This window comes from Astyanax mexicanus, chromosome 12 (genome assembly GCF_023375975.1).
Source record: "Astyanax mexicanus isolate ESR-SI-001 chromosome 12, AstMex3_surface, whole genome shotgun sequence".
Lineage (NCBI taxonomy): Eukaryota > Metazoa > Chordata > Actinopteri > Characiformes > Acestrorhamphidae > Astyanax > Astyanax mexicanus.
Window position 1 is genome coordinate 9,120,722 of NC_064419.1, and position 20,986 is coordinate 9,141,707.

Genomic DNA, 20,986 nt, shown 5'->3' on the forward strand with positions numbered 1-20,986 from the left:
CCCCTCCTTCACTCCTCTAACCCATTATTTCCCTTTGACCTCCTTTAAGCCCTATCTAAAGATGTTTTACCTTTAACTTCTATTACTTTTGTAATTGACTTTGGACAAAAGCGTCTGTCAAATGTAATGTAATGTAATGTGAAATAGTAGAAATCCTAAAGATTTCTTTTGGGACTATATTTTGCTGTGTTACACCGTGCAACATGCATTCCTTCCCATTGTAATGATATGCTATTTTAAAAAGCATTTAAACTAGGGCTAAACTGCTTGGCTGAATGTGTTGAATGGGTATAGATAAACTGCTGTAGTACAGACGGGTACTGCGTACAACTTGTTAAAAGGTCAGATTTAAAGCTCTACTTTAAATCTCTAAAATAATGTCAGGTTTAAATCAGGCTTGGGTAAAAGCTCATAATGACAGTTTATGGGGTATGGCAGAAAGGGATTGGGCAGAAAGTGCACAGGCTTGGGTCAGGTCAGGCTAAATTGTTTTGAGCCTGATCTAAGCTCTAATAGGAGTGGAGAAGAAACATTACCCAGGATTCTGACTCACAACCCTTTGATCATACGTGAGCACCTTAGTTAAACTAAAACCTTTACCTGAGAATTCAAAATTGTTTATCAACAACTCAGCATGCTGGAGAGGAAGCACATCTTTCCATTCAGACGGTTTAAGAACTGCACAACTAGGTTGTTTATTTGTAGATAACTGATACAGGATAAATGTTATACATTCTTTTCAAAACACTGATATTTCATCATTTTCTGTTTTTAATATGTAAAAATTACACCAAAACAAAAAAAGCAAAAGATTTGGCGAAGTCATCGATATGATACATGATTTCAGAACAAAAATAAACTGAAAATATTAAAATAAAATAAAGGGACTCAGAATGGTGAGTCTGTGCACAGCCACCACTGGCAATCCTTCGTACAGTTCCAGAAGAAGAAGAAAAAAAAAGTAAAAGAATAAACAAAAAGAAAGACAAAATAACAAGGCTTCCAGCAAACATCAGACCAATGACATCACTCTCTCAATCCATAATCATCATTCAACATTCCCAACTGGAGAAGAAGTGCAGATATAGGATGAGCATCGCTGCAGTTTTACGAGAATTTTTTAAAAAAATTACTGAAATAAAAATCTGAATTTGAACATATTGGATTTCAGTCTAGACTCTGGGTTTCTGTTGGTCCACTTATCATAATCTGTTTACACCATGTAAATGACCAGCAAACAAACAGTAAACAAACAGCAAACAAAATAAAGAAAATACACTTGCGAAGTTCTCGTACAACAGCAGCGATACACAAACATGTTATATATGCTCTTGAAAAACCGCAAGTTCAATAAAGATATGTTTAAACCGCTTCCCACAGGGCTTCTGTTCACTCATACACACGCACACACACACAGAAACACACACACACACACACACACACACACAAACAAACAGAAGGCCTTCTGGCTGTATGAGCTAAAAACTACAATGGACTTTCATAATTTTTTTCTTAAAAAGTTTGCTATTCATTCACATTTCGCTTGATTGCATGGTCACGTCACGTCCCCAAGCAGTCTTTGTTCCGTCATCCAGCGTCCATGTGCATCCACTACACCATTCAGTGTCCAGAGAGAGAGGAAGGGGAGGTGAAAGAGAGAGAGAGGGCGAGAGAGAAAGAGAGGCGGAGCAGCAGAGCGTTTGCTGAAGTGTGTTACGGTGACGCTGGGGCTTTGCTGTAGTGCACATGGTACCTGTTGACGGGCTGACCTTTGACCTGTGTGGGTGTGCAGGTGGTCTTGCAGGGCAGCAGGTCGTCGTGGTTGTCTCCCAGCAGCCACGCTTGAACTGCGCGGGCGGCCGACGCTGAAACATGCTCTTTCTGCCACGTGCCGTGCCACTGCGCAAACCGCTCATGCTGCAACCGCGCAACACCCTGCTGAGACTAAACACAGACACAAACACAGACAGCAATAAGTGCACATTCATACAAAACTACAGTCACTCTGAGAAAAAAAAAAGAGAAAAAAAAAAAAAACGACACCTTCTACAGAGTAGCATTACTATTTCAATCATATATTTACCTCAGCAGTGTTATTCTGAACATAAATTATTCTCACCAGTGCAATTTCAATCATACATTTACTTCAGCAGTATACTTTTAACCATAAATTTAATTCAGTAGTGCTACTGTAGTCACACTTTTACCTCAGCAGCGCTATTCTGATCGTATATTTAACTTTAGCAGAAGTATTCTTATACTACTATGAGAGTTGTAAGTGTGTGGGTGAGGTACCTTTCTGGCCTTCAGTAGCGCCCCCCGTCGGTACATGTAATCCTCAGAGTTCATGACGAACACCATCTTGTGTGTGCTGAGTTTAAAGCGACAGTCGAGGCTTCCAGCATTTTCCACCCCAAGTTGCCCCCTCCACTCCCTCCGACACCGCAGAGCCTCCACCTGCTTCAGCTGCCAGCGCCGGAAATGCCTCAGATTTCTATACATCACAGACACATAGCACAGGATGTATGTAATTAGTGGTTTGGGTGATATGACTACAGTCACATTAATCTAGCTGCAGTGTCTTCAATTTACTAGCACAGGCTCATACATCTATGAGTGCCTGCTGGTAGACAGCCACTGTGTTCGGACAAACCCCATTTCACTTCTTGCCCCTAACCCCTCTGAATTGCACAGTCATGCCTAGAGGCAAGTTTCCCAAATCTTGTTAGGACAGAGGGGTAAGCAGGGTGTCCCGATTCTGGTTGGGACAGAGGAGTAGGGTACAAATGAGAAATGGAACTGGGCCTTTACTGTGTTATCTGGTGTTGCTCTTTACCTGGGCAGGAATACTGGTTTGAAGTAGTATCCTTCAGCCTGCAAACACGTGGACGATTCCACCCCAACAAATTGCTCCATGTAGTTTGAGAGACACTATAGAGAGAACAGACAATCAAACCAACCATATTAAACAATGTGTGTTAGTCTGCACAGACCTATCATCACAGACAGAAGTCCCGCAACACAAGACACTATCTGTGACACACACACACACACACACACACACACACACACACACACAAGGCTGCAACGATTAGTCAATGTAATTGGTAAGATTGACTATAAAAAATTGTCGACATAGAATTTAATGTGTGAATAACGAGTGGTCCAGCGCTCTAAAGCACTGCCACTATGAGCAGGAGGTCGCAGGTTCAAATCCCCACTCCAGCTGCCTGCTACCTCCGGGTGGGTAGATGGTGCTCTCTCCCCACATCATTAAAAGGTTATGTCCGCAGCACAAGCCGTCTGTGAGCTACTGTGTCCTCTGCTATCCTCAGAGTGCGCTGTGATGCTACTCAGCAATTCTGCATCAGCAGCAGTTCGAAAAGAGGTGGCAGCTGGCTTTAAAAGTGTCGGAGGAAGCATGTGCTATTCTTCACCCTCCTAATTTGTTGGGGCCTTATTAGTGATAGGGGGAGTCCTAATGAGTGGGTTGGAAAATTGGCTGTGTAAAATTGAGGAGAAATTGGGAAAAATAAGAAACAAAATTAATTTTAAAAAGTGTGATTGAGTGTGAGAGCGAGCAACTGCAAAACAGAGAGAGAGAGAGAGAGAGAGAGAGAGAAAGAGAAAGAAAGTGTGCGTGAGAAAAAAAAGGGGTGAGAAAGAAAGCGCACACGCACAGAGAGAGAAAGAGCATCCTGATTGGCCGCTCTTTACGCTTAGTTGGTCAGTGAGAGCAGAAAATTAAGCGGTCTACTAAAATCCGAGAATTCCCTCCCCTTTCTTCGGGCTCAAGAAAATGGTCTGTAAGGTAGAGCAACGCTTTTTAATGTAACAAATCACACCGTGACCTTTGTGATGTTGTACAAGTTAGAATGTTAATCACACAGTGCTTGCACAGCGCGCCTCCGCGCATATAAATGAAAAAGCTCCGTTGCTTAATCGGTGCGTCGAACCACATGGAGATGCAGACATGGCCACCAGACAAGATAACGGATCTTTTGGGGACAGAAATCTGAGGGTACAGCACCTACAACTTGGAATTTTAATTAGAAAGGTACGTTTTAATGATCTACTGAGTAAAAAAATATAGGATTTAAATCAGATTCGAGCTCACAATGAGAGTTTATGGGGCAGGCCGTGATTTAAGTGGCCGTGAGTTGCAGAATTTTGGGATCTCCTGCTCTAGTCTGTCTTTGCTGGATAAGGTGAAATAACGAATCTGTATTACCTTTGGTGGGTTAAACTACTGCAGGAAGTATGATAAGGTGGGTTTAAACAGTTTTAACTCCTTAATTAACATTACCAAACATTAGTTAAAGTAGCTGACTAAATGTTAAGGAAATACTGTCCACTAAATACAAATTATGTTATAGTAACACACACACACACACACACACACACACACATATATTCTCTTAATACTGACACCTTCTAAATTAATAATAAAATAATCGCGACTAATCTAAAAAATAATCGTCAGATTAGTCGACTGCTAAAATAGTCATTAACTGCAGCCCTAACACAGACACACACATTCACACTTACCTGTACATCCAGTGGATCATCAGCTTGGGCCTCCTCTGTGTCCAGAAGCTCGATGGTCAGGGTGACCTGGCCCTTGTTCTGGATAAACATTACCTGCAACAACCATTAAAACCAAACAGGCAGTTGGAACCTGGACTACCCACCACTGCTTACACAAGATAGATAGCTGGCTAAGTAACTTGTGTAAACACCTACCTATTTCAATTTTACTTTGTTGGTTGTGTTCCACATAAAATTTATATTCCAACTATTTGTTCCTTAGCTCTGATTACTGGGAGATAAAAAAGGAACGAACTGCCATGTTGTTCCTATCGCTGTTAGCGAGACAGTGCTGATGGTTTCAGCTCTGTCCGTGGGCGGTCACAAGACAAGGTGGGTGAGGCCATGAACACTAATTCACTGATGTAGACACTATGCTTTTTCTAATCGACTAACTTTTCTGAATATTTTCTTCATATACAATATTGTGTGTGTGTGTATATACATACAAACATATATATATATATATATATATATATATATATATATATATATATATATGTTTTTTTTTTTTTTTTTTCACAAAGCACAAGAAAAAGTGGATTTAAAAAGCTGAATGTTTCACTACGATTAGAACAGGATCAGCATTTTTTTTTACCTTAAAGCAGTTCTCTTCGGCCATCACTCGCTCTGCCTTCCACTGGTAGCTGGTCTCCCAGGCCGCTCGGACGCACTGCGAGGACAGATTTCCACCCGCCGCACCGCGCTTCCGCTCGGCTGTATAGAGCTCTGCCACCTGCAGACACACCTCATCACTCACGAGGTGCTGAAGCTGCAACATAAACACACACACTCAATTTAAATATGGAGTATCAGTAGCACATGTTAAACGCAAGCACGATCAGACTGTCTAACACTATGTTCACACAGGAAATTAATTTCAGACCTGCCAAACTTGAAAGAATTTTATTCAGAGTACAAATCACCGAAAAAAATTTACATTAATCTAAAGCTGAACAATATTGTCTCCAATCAGAACAATATTGCACCAAAAGTAATTAATATACAAGCACAATAATATTTAGGAACACCAGAGCTTAAAAACACTAGTGTAAGGGTTTAGCAAAGACCACAAAAACAACTGTAATGCTGGTGCAACCCACATCTCAGATTTTACAGTTATATTCTCCTTATATTGTCCTTGTAGATTTAGGACACCTCCCACATGTACCTGCAGGATGTGCCAGATTCAGAACCCTCTCGCTCACCTGTCTGACAATGTTCTGGATGAGTTTGTCGACGGTAAAGCCAATGTAGGCGTGAATGGTGAACATTTCCCGCAGCGTGTCCTCGTACTGCGTGGACTCCAGATTACCATCTAGCAGACTGCGCACCATGTCCAAAAACGCAGGGTAGTACTCCTCCAGCTCCACCTCACCTACACACACAATCAAGAGGGGCTACTACACTTATACTGCCAAAACTAAATAATCAATTACAGCAAATTCAAGCTGAAATCAAGTATACTTGAGGTTAGGAGGTTAGTATTGTTAGAAATTTGACAGAATCTCTCTGTAGAAATCATATTTTCTACAGTGACACTTTATACTAATGTCTACTTAGTCAATTTAAAAGATTGGGAACTATAAAATGATATTGTTTATTTTATGTAGTGTTTTTACTAATTCTAATATGTTACATTTTAATTCACAACAAGCCTAATTGGGTCATGTTAAAATGGAGCAAGACCTGCTAGAGGAGGTGGCCTTGGCCCAGGCCCGAACGAACTCTGGAGCGGTTCACTTGTGGTGAAAAACGTGATCCAGTCTCGGTCCGACTCAGCTATCAAATATACTCATTTTATTTAAGAGATAATGTTGATAAGATGCAGTTTAATCTGATTAATTAGCCAGATGCAAATTACCACAGCTATGAACAAATGCTGTCTCTGCTCCATGCTGTTTACTCGCATGATATGTGCTGCATTCACTTCTTACAGCTGCACGACTCCTTATTAACTCTTAATTAACTCTTATAAACTCTTACAAAATTAACAGAGTCATTTAAACAAAGCTGCAGCAAGATAATCAACATTAATAAAATATTTTTTCAATAAGAGCTATTTAAACTGGTATGTTGTGGTTCTGGGCTGCACCCACAGGTGTGAAGTGTAATTCACTTATGAGGCCCCTTAAAACAGCTGTACAGCTAGAGTTGAGGTGCTGAGATCCAGAGGCAGCATCTGAAGTGGGTGGAGCATGAGAACTGAGGTGGTAGAGTAAAATTACAGGATTTTACATTATATATTACTCTGGTTATGCAGAGTGATAGTTTAAGATACTTTTAAGAAGATTAACTGATATAAGATGAACATTTGCTTGAGAGGGGGGAAAAATGGGTCTAGGTATTAGTGTTTTGTTTTTTCCTATTTTAATCTTAGATTGCCCAAGTCAAATTAGAAAGTGTTTATTGTTCCAAATATTCCAGGACAGCATACTATGGTCTAAATGTCCCTTTACCATATCGTATGTTAATAACTCTCCAAATTGATACAAAATTGCATTAATGGAGTGCTAATTATATTATGCACCTGGATCAGAGTTTACTGCTTTGGTATTGTGATGGAAAACTGATGGAAGGGTAACAATTTATATATGTGTTATATATGTGAGTTTGGTGTAAGTGTGTGTTCTTACTGGGCTGTTTAAGCCGTAGCTCCATAGCCAGGTCCGTTGCCTTGTCCCTACGTCCCTCAGCCACCAGGAGACGTTCTGCGCTCTGTTCAGCTCGGTGCTCCAGCAGCTGCCGCTCAGCCTGCCGGTAAACTCTCAGCAATCGTGAGCACAGTGTCTGGTGCAGCCGCAGGAAGAAATACCAGTTGTTATTAACGAAAAACAGATTATAAACTCCGTCCAGCTCCTTCTGCTGCTCCTGCTCCTCCGACCGCTCCTCCTGAGGGGGCGGATCCCGCGTCCCGTCTACGGAGTTACAGCGTTTCCGTCTGGCCTCGCCGTTCAGCTGCTGCTGGCCCCCTGCGGCTCCTGCAGACATGCCTCCTCCTGGATCCGAGCAAAGAAAAAGATCAAAAACAGTCAAAAGTGTCAAAAAAAAAAGTGGATTAGATAATATTCATGGTCATCACAATGTGAACACGTGCAGGATGTGCAATATCGAGAAAGGCTAATTTACATATTTTTTCTCTTGATACAAAATGAATATCCACACTTCTTTTTTTATGACTTATCAATCAGAGACATATTATATATAACTGCATCAAATAAACAGTCTTACACATATTTAATAATATAGGTAAATATATAACAACCTGGCTGAGCTTGAGCTTTTTTTTGCAAAAATGAAATGGCAAAATTCTCATTCTCTTGATGCACAAAGCTGGTAGAGACATAGCAAAAAAGACTTGCACCTGTAATTGCAGTGAAAAGTAGCTCTAAGTATTGATATAGGAGGGCGAAATACTTTTATTTGAACATTTTATTTGAAATTATGCCAATACAATTTTGAAAATCATGTCTCATTTTCGATCCATGTGCTACTTTTTGTTGGTCTATCCATTTAAAATCTTGAATACATTTAAGTTTTTGGTTGTAAGTAGTGCTGGGCAATTTTCACAACTAATCCAGTTAATACGAATAACACATTTTAATGCGATTCTCAAAATAGAGTAATCGCGATTATACATACAGACATTTTATCTTTTTAATCTAAAATATCTGAAAACGCTACTAATTTCTGAAGTGTTTAACCATCTTACCTTGGTCCCCGGCGCCTCCCACAGACTAGCGTTGACATTTGTTCTAAACATTTCAAAGACTAAGCTCGTATCGAAAAGCACTTTAACAATAAACAATGTTTTGAATTATTGATTCACTCAGTAAATCGACTCAACTCAAAGCATCCAAACATCATTTTTTAATACAGGTAAACCTAGTTTTGAACCATTTCTTTGTCATCTGTAGTTTGATATTGATTAGGTGGAAAAATAATAGATTATAATCGAAAATCTGATTTTTGGTAAAAAAAAAAAAATAAATAAAAAAATAAAAAAAAAGATTTTTTTTTTATGAGGCCATAATCTCCCAGCATTAGTTGTGAGGTGACAAAATGTGAAAAAGTTCAAGGGGTATTAATACTTTTGCAAGTCACTGTATATAAGCACCTTTTTTTTTAAACGAAGAGCGAGTTGAAATACTGTTGAAATACCTCTGACCATTCTATGCAGCCATCCAACAGCAGTTCAGCAAAAGTAGGCTTGTCTATTGTTTCATATTGTTTTTTGCCCATATTACTCACCCCCTCCTCCTCCACCTGTGGAACCACCGCCTTCCTCTCCCTCCACCTCCTCGTCCGTCCAGTCCTCGGTCTCGCTGAGCTCTCCGCGGCGGGAGAAGAACAGGTCGGGGACGAAGTGCTGGATGATGCGTTTGATGTGATCCTTGTCGTCCTTGTGAATGGTGGGCTGGCGTTTGACGTGGTAGATGATGAGCGAGGCGGCGTCCTCCAGGATCTGTTTATCTTCGTAGGTGAAGACCAGGTGGGGCTCAGTGACCACTCCGGCCCCCTCTCGTCCCTGCTGACCCACACCTCCCTCCTCAGTGCTTTGCTCTTGACGCTGGAAAGATAGACACACGACCATAAACAAATAAACATCCTTAAAAACAGCACTGCAGAACTATCTTGCATATACATCGTTAACCAGTCTGATTCAATAATGCTCTACAAAAAATAAATGATCCGGAACTCATTCTGAGAGACAGTGATACACTACAGCAAATGTATGCTGCTCTATTCACTGCAGTATGTAGTACTGTAATACTGTATTCATGAATTCCCAGGTTTGTTAAGAAACCATAATGTCCTTTACACTTGTGTTTTACAGTTTGTTAGCATGAACATGTGGATCATATTCATATTATATAGAGTGCTCCTATGCTTCCTGCATTGTATTATCATACAAATGCTAACCTTAATCCAGATCACATGATCATTATAGAGCACCCCTATGCTTCCTGTATTGTATAATGATCCAAATGCTAACCTGAATTCAGATTATATGATTATAGAGCATCACAGAGTGCCCCCAACACTCCCTGTAGTCTACTACAGTCTGTCAGAACAAGCATGTGGATCATTCGAACACTAAAGAGCACTACAAAGCTCCCTCTACACTACGTACAGTGTAATAGAGTCTGTCAGAATAAACGTGTGGGTGGAGGTGTGCTTTACCTCATCATAAATGCTCTCGATCTCGTTGAGTAGACTCTTGGATCTCAGGGCTTTCATGTCGTTCTGTTTGAAGTTGACCCCTTGGTGGTCCAGAGATTTGAGGTAAGCTTTCTCGTACTGCTCCCGCCAAATTTTATTAAACCCCTGCTGTGCTTCCCTCCACTCCTCCTCCTTCGCTTTCAACCTGAAAAAATATATATATATATATCAGCACCAATACCACCATGATTAATCAGTATGCATCTAAAAGAAAACAGCAGCTTTGAATGAGCAAAAGCATGTGTACATGGACTGCTAGGTATTTGTATTGATTTGGATTTTAACTTTAAAATCCTGCACTCAAAACAAGCAAATATAAACATACAAGACCATTTCTGTCAAGATTTATCTTAAAACTCCTGGAAATATAAATAAATGATTAACTTTGTGGGAGCACTAATGAGATGTATTGTCTAATTTTTACCTACAAACACTTTAACAAACTCAATGTGCAATTTGGGTAAAGTTTACCGATAGCAGTTTTTTTGCAGAATTTAATTTACTGTACCAATGTATTTTGTTGGGTATAGACCTGCCAACCTTGAAAGAATGTTATGAGTACAGTGTATTTATGTGTAAACCATGTGACCATCCAGATTTTATTAAGCGTTTATTAATGGGTATTTTAATTTAAACAAAAAGAATCAGCATTCGATTGGAAGTTAATTAAACTTTATTAATATTAGTGGTGTCAATCACTTATTTTTTTCCCTCATTTTTGTGAGGGAGACAGTAATAATAATATAATGTGGTTTGGGTCTGGCAGCCTAAAGCTTTTTTTTTTTTTACTGTATTATAACATCTCATAAGAGAGAGGGAGAGAGTGCCCGAGATCCATTAGCACAGTGAGGGTCGCTTGTTGGATTAGCAGGTTTGCTAACTGGCCGCAAGCACGCTCACAACAGACAACTTGGGGAGACGTGAGGAAAATTTCCCAATGTTAACACCTCCCCTGCTTGCATTTGTGCCGTTAAGAGGCAGAAAAGCCTTTGATTGACTTAAATGACAAAATACCATAAAAGAGCACTCACCTCTTCAGTACTAGAGGTACTGCAGTAGCCGGGTTCTTCTTCAGCCCCTCAATGATCTCCGGTGCTTTATCCCCATATATACGGTACACTGCACGCCGCTGGATGACCTCAGAGGTGCCGCCCAAGCAGTCATCCAATCGGAAGCGGTCCTGGTCCTCCGCAGAAAGGCGGGACAGTTTTTTCTGAACACTCTCTAAAACTCGAATGGTCGCCAAGTTGGTCTCCAAAACAACATCCAGCTACAGGTAGTGAAAATAAAGAAAGATGAAAAAGTTATATATAAACATGAGGTACTGCATTTAAAACTGCTATTAAAAAACGGTCACAAAACTAAACTATTCTATTAATAATCTCAGGATTAAGTTGCACAATAAACACTGTCAACAATCTGCAACTGCACCTTTTGTTATTTATATATATATATATTCTTTTTAATTCCATTTTTTTTGACACAAGAATAAACAATAAATAGATTACATACTGGAACGCCATCTAAAGCAGAGGAATCTGTGTAAAGTGCTGATTTGTCTAAATGAGAAGCAGTCTTACCTCAAACCGTTCGTCCTCACAGCGATGGAGCTGCTCTTCATAAGGCGTTTTCTTGGAGCTCACAAAAGTGGAATCCTCCGACCAGGATGGGAATGACACCCAGGTATCATTCAGCACCTGCAGGTAGAGTAGGGTTTAGTTAAAGGTCAATCTAAACTGCACCGGCCTTCTTTAAACTTCAAACATCAGAGCTTTACTAAACTTTTCTTACTCATCGCCACAGGTCAGCATCTTCACTGCATCACACCCTCCCCAACAACATTCAACATAGAGCTTCATACAGCTTAAAGCCTCAAGGTCAGGTGAGAATAGTGCTGGATGGTATGACCAAAAATTGCCACCACTGCATTTTGCATTATTCTGACGACAACACGGTATAATCACTGTATTTTTTATTTATTTATATATTTTTATATTAAACCCATGACTATGTTTAAATATAGGTTTTTGACTTGCTGTACTGTTAGGAGTACATATAATATCAAACATTAAGGCTTTAAATTAAGTCTTTAAATTAAGGCTTTAATCACTACTGGGTTTACTTTGTCCCACAAAATTACACTATATATGAAGAAATCAGAATTCATGAACAGAGAAACTGCTGAAGAAAACCTTACAAAAGGGATACGCCGTTAATTTTAACACAGCTTTCTTTACATAACTAAATATTTAAAAAAAAGTTCACTGTAACACTATAAATGGACCAGAAAATATTAAACATAATAAAATATAATAATAAAAAAGTAAGTATTCAAAAAGATACTTCACAAATGTTCTATTGCACAAGTTAGACAAGTTTAATATCAATTTACAACATGTTATTATTGAAGCCATTAGATGACTTACAGTATTTAAGCAGCTGTTTATCAGTTTATGACAATTCCCAGTTCAGTGTGCATTAAAATGATCCTTCAAACTACAGTATTAATATATTTAAAGGGCAATAGTTACTCATATTGCAAGAAGCAGCAGCAGCAACTCTCCAGGTAGGACAGCATGAGCCTCCAACTCCAGAGCTAAGCTGCCATTACTACAGTGTGTTAGCTTGTTATGCTAACTGGCTAGTGTTAACTAGTGAGCTCTGCTAGTGTGCTTCTTTAGTGGTGCTAGTCTACACAGTGCTCTGCAGCACCTCTAGCGATATAAAGTGCATACTGGTTCTAATTTCCCCTCCGGTATGCCATATGAACCGGTACACCACCCAGCACTAGTTAGAGGGTACAAGAGTATTAAAGCTGAGTGTGTGTATAGGTAAGTAAATACAGTTTAGAGTGTTTGTTTGTTTGTTTGTTTGGGTTTTGTGCCATATCAGCAACATGTTGGCTATTTTATGGCATCAACAACGTTCATAACTTGAGCATCACAGACTTAAATCAGTGTCTTCATATGAATGATTTCCAGACAATTAAGTATTTTAGCTGGTGGAATCTTTTCAAACAGTTCTTTCACATTTGTAACCCTATGAAAGTTATTTCTGGTGGTTTAAAGGCAGGGCAGTCTACTAAGATGTGTTTAATAGTTTGAGGAGTACAGTTTAGAGTGCACAGGTAAGCTGCAGTAGTGTGTGGGAACAGGTAAGTGGGTACAGGTGTGCTGCAGAGGACTTGTTATGTGTGTGCTCCTGGTAAATGTGTACCTCTTTGCAGAGTGCGGTGCGGCCGCTGCATTTGGGCTGCTGGTAAGTTTTGGGCAGTGCTCTGTAGCTGGAGCCCAATCTTTTACAGGAAGCGTAATCCACCTCCCGGCCCCCGCCCTCCATATAGCGATCCGAGAGGCCAGAAACCGAGTGGGTCAGCTCCTTCTCTCCCAAGAACGACTTAAACTGGGTGTACAGCTCAGGAAACTTTCTATAGGGAGGAATAAAACAACACTTGAAGCAACTGACAAATCATATCACGAAAACCCCAAACTTTCTTTATTATTTGAATTATTATTACTTGTTACTTAAAATGTATTCAATTTCAGCCACAAAACCTCTCACAGTAGTCACCAACTTACAACAGCAGTACTAAGTTGCTTTAGCTGAAATGTAATAAAACGTTAATTTTACCCCAGGAAAGGCGTGACGAGCTGCAGCAGCTCCGCTCCCGACACCACCTCCTGGTTAAACAGAGCAATACAGCGCAGGAAGTTCTCATACACCTCCTGACTCTTAAACAGACGCCGCACCTGGTAGAGATACAATAAAGAAAAAGTGTTCAGAGTAAGGCTGTGTGATGGGAAAAAATAAACAGGTTTACATTCAAAGCCATCAAATATACAAATTAATATTTCTTTTACATTCACTGTCAATGTACACAAAACTGTGAGACAAAAAAACTTTGGTATGAAATCAATACTTTAATTTTGCTATTTTTATTACGAATAGCAGGCAGCTTCTTTAACCTTGCAAGCAGATGTTATGTTGAAGTTATTAAATTACAGTTTAAAAATGAATCACATTAATTTGATTAACCTCCCAGCTGTAGTTCAGGCTGTGTCTGATCACCCCCGAGAACCAGAAATCCTAAGCCTGGCTGCTTAGTACATTTTATTCTGAATGTTGTTGGACTCAACAGGCAAGTATACAGAAATGTCTTGGTTTTCACAACATTAATTTGAAATTTAAAATATTTATTTTGTTAACTTATAAAATATTTATATATTTCCTATAAAATATTTATGAATTAACTGGCAATTGAGTACAACAGTAAGAGTGGAGTATGCTGTGTTATGACATCCATGCTACAGGGCTTATATGTCCTGGCCTGAAGAGTGTTATAATACACAGGTCAGTATGTGTGGACATGAGAACTTACCTTATCAAAAAAGGTGAACTCGCGCAGGACTCCATGCTTTCCCACTGAAGCAAATGACTGATCTTTAGAGCAGGAGAACTTCATCTTCTTCTGTGGAGATAATCAAAAATATGTCAGTCAGAACTGATGTTTCTACTGAACTGTATCAGAGCTGAGGGTTTAGGTGATGCAGGACTACTGTACTAAAACATATTGATCAAGCTAAACATTATGACCACCTCTTTGTTTCTAAACCCATTCATCAGACAGCAGTGTTGCTGGAGCTTTTAAACACTGTGTGCACTCGATTAGACACTGCTCCACCGTGTAGATGTAGAGTCAGAGAGAGAATCTTGTCTGTTGTTGCTGTTGGTCATCATCTAGTTCTTTATCAGTGCTTACAGGACACTGTGGGTGGACTATTCTCAGTCTAGTCCTGACACAGAAGTGTTTAAAAACTTACCAGCACAAAACACACTAACAAACCACCACCATGCAGATCAGTGTCACTGCAGTGCTGAGAATAACAACCCACCACTCAAGTAATAATAGCTGCTCAGTGGTGTTTCAGTGGGGTCCTGACTTTTGAAGAACAGGGTGAAAGGTGGATAATCATAAAGCATGCAGGGAAACAGATACAGAACTACAGCTTGTTAATATTATACAAATACAGAGTGTCTTTTATGATCAGTAGGGAAAAAAAGAAACAAGGAAGTGGTCATACATTACCTGACCTATAACTTTTACTAATAAGTCTATTATTCAGAACAAATCCATTAATGTATCCAAATTGTTCTCTTTCTCTGTAATCTAGATAAGCTTAAGGACACATTATACAGGTTAGAAATGTTTATCCATCACTGCCCACATCAGCAATATCAAAGATCAGCATCAGCTCACAGTTCCCATATTATCAGAAATCCAAATAAAACCAGTCTGACCTTCAGCAGTGGGGTCATGTGGGGCAGCAGGACAGGACGGGGCCGTTTTTTGGTCTGTTTGTTGAGATCATCCTCCTCCAACTTCTTCACGTGCTCCTTCCCTGTCAGGGAGCCACTGGTGAACTGTCGATCAGAAAACAGCATTAATCAGCTTTAATCATATAAACAGAAACATAGGAGTTTATAATATGGAAAAACAATTTGACGTGCAATAATGCTGTTGGATATTTAGATGTTGATGTAAAACAATATGATTAACACATTAAATTAATTATTACTGGTGATAAACACTGTATAAATAAATAAATAGTTATTTTCTGACCAATGATCTCTTTGCGTCAGGCAGGAATTGTCCAAATTCTGCAAGAAGATCCTCCTGTCCTTTGAACAAACTGGCCACTTTAGAGAAAACTTCATCCTCTGTCATTCCCAAATTGCTCCTGCTTCTGTTCTCCTTCAGTTCCAGCTGTTCTTTCTGTTAAACCACATAGATCAATCACATTACATTCACTAAGATCAGCTGGCAGAAAATTATCAGTTGTGGACAACTATTACACAAGTCGGAACAACAAAAAAAAAAATCCTATAAAGTTTATATTTCATACGGTCATTCGGACAGACTACAGAACACTACAGGAAGCATAGGGGGAGCTCTATAATGCTGTATAAAGTTTATATGATCCATCAGCTCATTCTACAAAAAGTGTAATAAGCACTCTATAAAAGTTCTAAGGTAAACACAAGACTCCAGTTTCTTCACTTTCTTCAGCAACGCAGCCTTTACCTGATAGGTGTGCAGTATCTCCAGAAAGGACCTGTAGATCTCCGGATGATCCAGAAATCGACTCTTGATTTTGTTCACGTAACTGATGGCGCTGTCAAACTCCACAGGACTGGGTTCTGAAGTGGGCGGAGACACGGACGAGGTGGCAGGCTGTGATTGGCTGGGAAGTGGCAATGCCAGTCTGGCAGAAGGTTCCGGGGGGCCCGTTGGTGAGGCGCTTTGAGGAGACGCTACAGGTTCGCTCTGTGCCGAGCTGACCTCCACCACAGCTGCTGATGAAGAAGACGACGACGACACGCTGCCCACACAGGTGGAGCTGCTTTTTCCTTTACCTGGAGAAACCTTCAAGGACATCACACGCATTAATCTTAGACTCAATATAAAAAAAATACTACAAATATCACAAAAAAACAAGTACACTGAGAATCCATGAGCAAAGAAATCAATCAACATTATATATGTAACAGGAGTAACATAGTTATGACAATAAACAGGCAACTGAAAGTCCCTTATATTACAATATACAAACAACTGTAACAGAAGGAACATCACAGCTGTATTAGAAGTAACATCACTGCTATGATAACTAACAGCAGTAACACCACACAGGCTATAATGCAAGTAATACCATGGCTGTTAATGAACATAACATTAATAGAAAAATATACCGGAAATAATTAACGGCTGTACTAGACGGAAAAAAGTGGTGGTAAAGAACAGGCTGGTAAAGTGTACCTGTGCAGTGAAGGGGGACTGAAGGAAGGCCATGCCATTCTTGGGTATTTCGATTCGGTATCCTGGAGGCAGGAAGGCGTTAAAGCCCAATACCAGGTCTGGATGTCCATGGAATAACTGGGAGACACGGTTTATCACACCAGGAGTGTCGATACTGTGGGGAAAACACACAGCATTTAATTAACAGCCTCGCAACACTACCTATTAAGAGCTAAAGAGCAAAAAAGCTCAGAAACTGCAGTTTTAAAACATACCTTTGAGACTTAAACTCTTTCATTATGTCCAGGAATTTATTGTATATCCCCGGTTCATTAACAAACCGGATTTTGACTTGATCCAAATATGATAACGCATCTTCAACCTGTGGATAATAAAAAAAAGATCATTAAAATCTAACTATATTAGTAACGCCATCATCCCACTCTTAGTTCAGTGTAATTGATAAGTAATACATGTGGCAGATAATGACCATCATACCCAGAAACTTTGATTCTGTATGCTGTACTGAAAATGATCTCGGATCTGATCATAACCTGCAGTGAGTGTCATTTACACGACAGTCAAAATATTTAAACCCATTAGTGATGCACCAAGAGCACTTTTCCCTTCCGATACAGAAACGACTGATTTCTATTGCATTCCAATTATAATAGGTTTTATTTTGATACAGACAGTGTTCTGAGAGTTATGACAAAATCTAATTTGCCACAGTGCAACTGGTTGTAGGAAAGTGCAATCTGGACATTCAGTTCAGCATCATCTTGTGGCATCTGTACCTGCTTCATGGTACTGGTGCTGTCTATTGCCAATACCAATACTGCACCGGAATCAATGAAACCCTAAAAAAACTTAACTTAATGTTTATGGTCCATTTACAGTGCTGTAACTGATTCTATTGTGAGTAATTTTAAACATTAATGAAACAGAACAAAACAAATATGATGGAACAATACTTTCTTATTACGACTTCATTAATAACTTATTAACTTGTTAACTTTGTTCATTTAAATTTAAACTATTTATACAGACATCAGTATAACTTACTGTGATAATGCACAACATTTAGAAATGCCATAAAAGATCATGAGACAAAATCATACCCTACTAGCCCACAACCCTGTCATTAGTAACCTGGTGCCCACCTGGTGTAATTTGTGTGAAATTCTATATTTCTATTTGTATGTATTGTTTTCTGCTACTGTGAGGGACCTGGAACCTACATTTTACATGTTAATTAATACTCTGGGTAAAATAAGAGATAAAATAAGCCAATGAAACACAGTTAGCATCTATCCAGAAGCGCAAAGTAGTATACATATACATACAAGTTTGAAAGTGTTGTGCAATTGAGTAGATAAGGTAGAATAAACATTATGCAGATATGGAGAAAAAGTGTTTACAATGTATTTAATGAAAAATACATTTAGGTCAGTGTTATCCTCGGTATACTTATTATAACATGTTTTAATACAATAAAAAATGTATTATGATTCAATAAGATAAATTGTCATATTAATCAGCTCTACACAGAAAAGTAAAAAGATATGGACAGAGAAACAGTAAATCTTTAATCATATTGATATTTCATGTGGTAAAACCCATCTGCCAGACAGCTGATATACAGCTCTGAGAAGAAAATAAGAGACAACATATAAATAACGAGTTTCTTTGATTTTACCAAATTGAAAACCTCTGGAATAAAATCAAGAGGAAGATCACAAGCAATCAAATCAAGTTGAATTACTTGAATTTTTGTACCAGGAGTGGCAAAAGATTATCCAAAATCAGTGTGTAAGACTGATGGAGAACGTGCCAAGATGCATGAAAATTGTGATTAAAAACCAGGGTTATTCCACCAAATATTGATTTCTGAACTCATAAAACTTTCAGAATATGAACTTGTTTTCTTTGCACAATTTGAGGTCTAAAAGGCTCTGCACCTTTTTTTTCAGCCATTTCTCATTATCTGCAAGTAAATGCTCTAAATAATAATATTTGTGGGAGAAATGTTGTCAATAGTTTGTAGAATAAAACAACAATGGTCATTTTACTCAAACATATACCTATAAGTAGCAAAATCAGAGAAACATATTCAGAAACTAAAGTGGTCTCCTATTTTTTCCAGAGCTCTATAGACATATAAAAAAGATCAAAACCATAAGGTGCTTGCTTTGTTTGTATGTGTGTATGTATGTATGTATGTATACGTTTGTTTACTTGTTTGCAGCAGCTACAGCATTTATGCCTAACCTAACCAAAATAAGGGTAAATTGACATTAGAGAATAATAATTCAGCTCACAGCTCAACACCCTGAAAATTATGATGGAAAACAATACCACCGGTTCTAGCACCAAAGAACCTTTCTTATACAAGACAGCTTTTTCAGTTCTCATGTTGAGTTGAAAAGTTAAATGCACCAAAATATGGTGTATTGTGTTTGTACAAGGTGCTTCAAGCTAGGTTCAAGTTTCTTGTTAATTTCCTTGCAGCAGCTTTTTTATATTAGCACCATATATAAACTGTGGCACAAAATAGTCCTAATTTTAACATATCTCGGTTAGTCTAAACTAACGTTAAACAAGAATAAATCAGCTCACAAATCAAACACCCTGAGAAATCTGATGGATATATCAGGAAAACAATACCACCAGTTCTGGCACTGAAGAACCTTCATACGAGATAAACCCTTTCAGCTTCTTCAGTTCTCAGGGTCTCCAGCAACTTTATAACTCAAGTGTCAATTAAAACAAATCGTTACAGTGAATTTTGCATTAAATTCAACAGAATTTGGTTTTATTGTGCTTTTAGCAAGGCGCATCCCCACAAAAGCACTGCAACTCAGCAAGTGGCTAACCGGCTAACTCAACTGAGAAGGATCTGGAAGCTCTTTTTAAATGAGATTAAACTGTATTTAAGTTAAAGTAAAGGTTTTTCGGAAAGTCTTTTGGGTTTATAAGTGCTGTTTTTTGTTTTGGAAGCTGCCAAAGCAAACAGCATTAGCTTTGGGAAAGTAAGACAAAGAGAGGCAAGCTAATAAGAGGTTGCTAACCTAGGTTAGCTTTGCTAGCTAGGTTCGTTAGCGATAGCTATGCTATGCTAACGTTACAGCACTTAGATTACCCAGCTAAAAACATATACTATAACGAGGGGGTCGTTTTATATGGTACGAAATATAGCTACATTTTTTAATAGCTATGTTCAAAACTGGTCAATAGATTATATGTGTATATTATATACGCCTTAAGCAAATACGAATAAAAAAAGAAAGAAAAAAATCTAAAAGAAGCTGAAGTTGCGAGTTTGTACGTTCCACCTTAAATGTTGCCGCAGTTTTATTCTGGCGCCCCCCGGACGCCAGAATGTAACTGCTACTACACTTAAGGTGGAACGGGAAAAATCGCACAAGAAACTGAAGAATGGGCAAGAACTTCAGAGAAAGAAATAACACAGCACTACTCAAAACTGGTCGCGCCACTTTATATCGACTTACACTTACTTTCATTTACCCCCGTTTTTCCTTACCTTTAGTTTCTGGAAGTGCTGCTGCTGTTGTTGCTGCTGCTGCTGTTTCTGGGCGCTCAAAAAGGCCTTGTCCTGGTTTATTGGGTTGATCTGCTTGGTGCTGCTGTGAGCCTGGATTTTCGCCATCGTCCCCAACAGCTACACACACGAAGACACACGTTCTCCCTCCGTATCTGCCCACAAAACAAGCAGGGCAGGGGAAAAAAACAAGCAGGGAAGGGAAGCGCTCCAGACAGCGGAGCGCCCACGCCGCTCAGACCGCGCAGAGTGCCTCCAACCCCGGCCAGCAGCGGCAGAGCGGACCGCTGTGCTCAAACTGAAGAGAGGAACCACTACAGCGTTTAAAGCACGGCTTTACTAACCAGAAAAGGTCCAGAGAAAGCGGGGGAGAGCTGAAGAACTAAAAAAGCATAGAAGAGAAAGACTACTCCCGGATTTTCAGTTTGTAAATGTTATTTTTAAAAACTGTCTCCTGTCTCTTTAAATTCGGCGGCAGCGGAGCGAATGTGGAAGAACGCACCGAGCATGCGCCTACACGGTGGGGCGGGGCTTACAGACGTGCGGGGCGGGCGGTACCCGGATGAGTGAAGGTGTCGTTTCAAATGCTAATGCTATCCTCTCAGAAGTGTCAATAAATATTAGTGATCAATACACACTACAAAACACCACAGACTAATCAATAAAGTGTTTATGGCTGATATAACAGTGATGTATGACGGTTTATTAGTGACTAATATAAGCATATACATTGTCTTTGTGTGAAAGTGGAAAGGGAAATGGGTGGTCAAAATGTAAAAAGTTAACTGTTGCCATACATGGTGTATTCAAGTAGTGTT

At 39.3% G+C, this 20,986-nt stretch overlaps 1 protein-coding gene across 1 annotated transcript; it reads right to left on the bottom strand.

The window, feature by feature from the left end:
* Window positions 1–670: 670 nt before the first annotated feature.
* On the bottom strand, window positions 671–20,700 carry sin3b (SIN3 transcription regulator family member B). Its single transcript, XM_007236977.4, has 20 exons — window positions 20,151–20,700; window positions 16,882–16,988; window positions 16,628–16,781; window positions 15,893–16,234; window positions 15,431–15,583; window positions 15,109–15,231; window positions 14,189–14,278; window positions 13,441–13,559; window positions 13,027–13,237; window positions 11,391–11,507; window positions 10,842–11,080; window positions 9,772–9,955; window positions 8,839–9,157; window positions 7,224–7,586; window positions 5,796–5,965; window positions 5,186–5,359; window positions 4,549–4,641; window positions 2,837–2,931; window positions 2,296–2,494; window positions 671–1,944 (listed from the first exon to the last, which is right to left on the bottom strand). Exons 1-20 carry the CDS (start codon window positions 20,274–20,276, stop codon window positions 1,714–1,716), a joined length of 3,609 nt encoding a protein of 1,202 aa, XP_007237039.3. The 5' UTR covers window positions 20,277–20,700; the 3' UTR covers window positions 671–1,713.
* Between the last annotated feature and the right edge of the window lie 286 nt (window positions 20,701–20,986).

Excerpts from the sequence above, each read along its gene's own strand:
- sin3b (XM_007236977.4), bottom strand. The coding sequence starts at position 20,276 with ATGGCGAAAATCCAGGCTCACAGCAGCACCAAGCAGATCAACCCAATA. Across the intron at positions 9,158-9,771 it reads TCGAGAGCATTTATGATGAG|CGTCAAGAGCAAAGCACTGA; the intron begins GTAAAGCACACC and ends CTATCTTTCCAG. Across the intron at positions 2,932-4,548 it reads ATGATCCACTGGATGTACAG|TGTCTCTCAAACTACATGGA; the intron begins GTAAGTGTGAAT and ends TTCTCTCTATAG.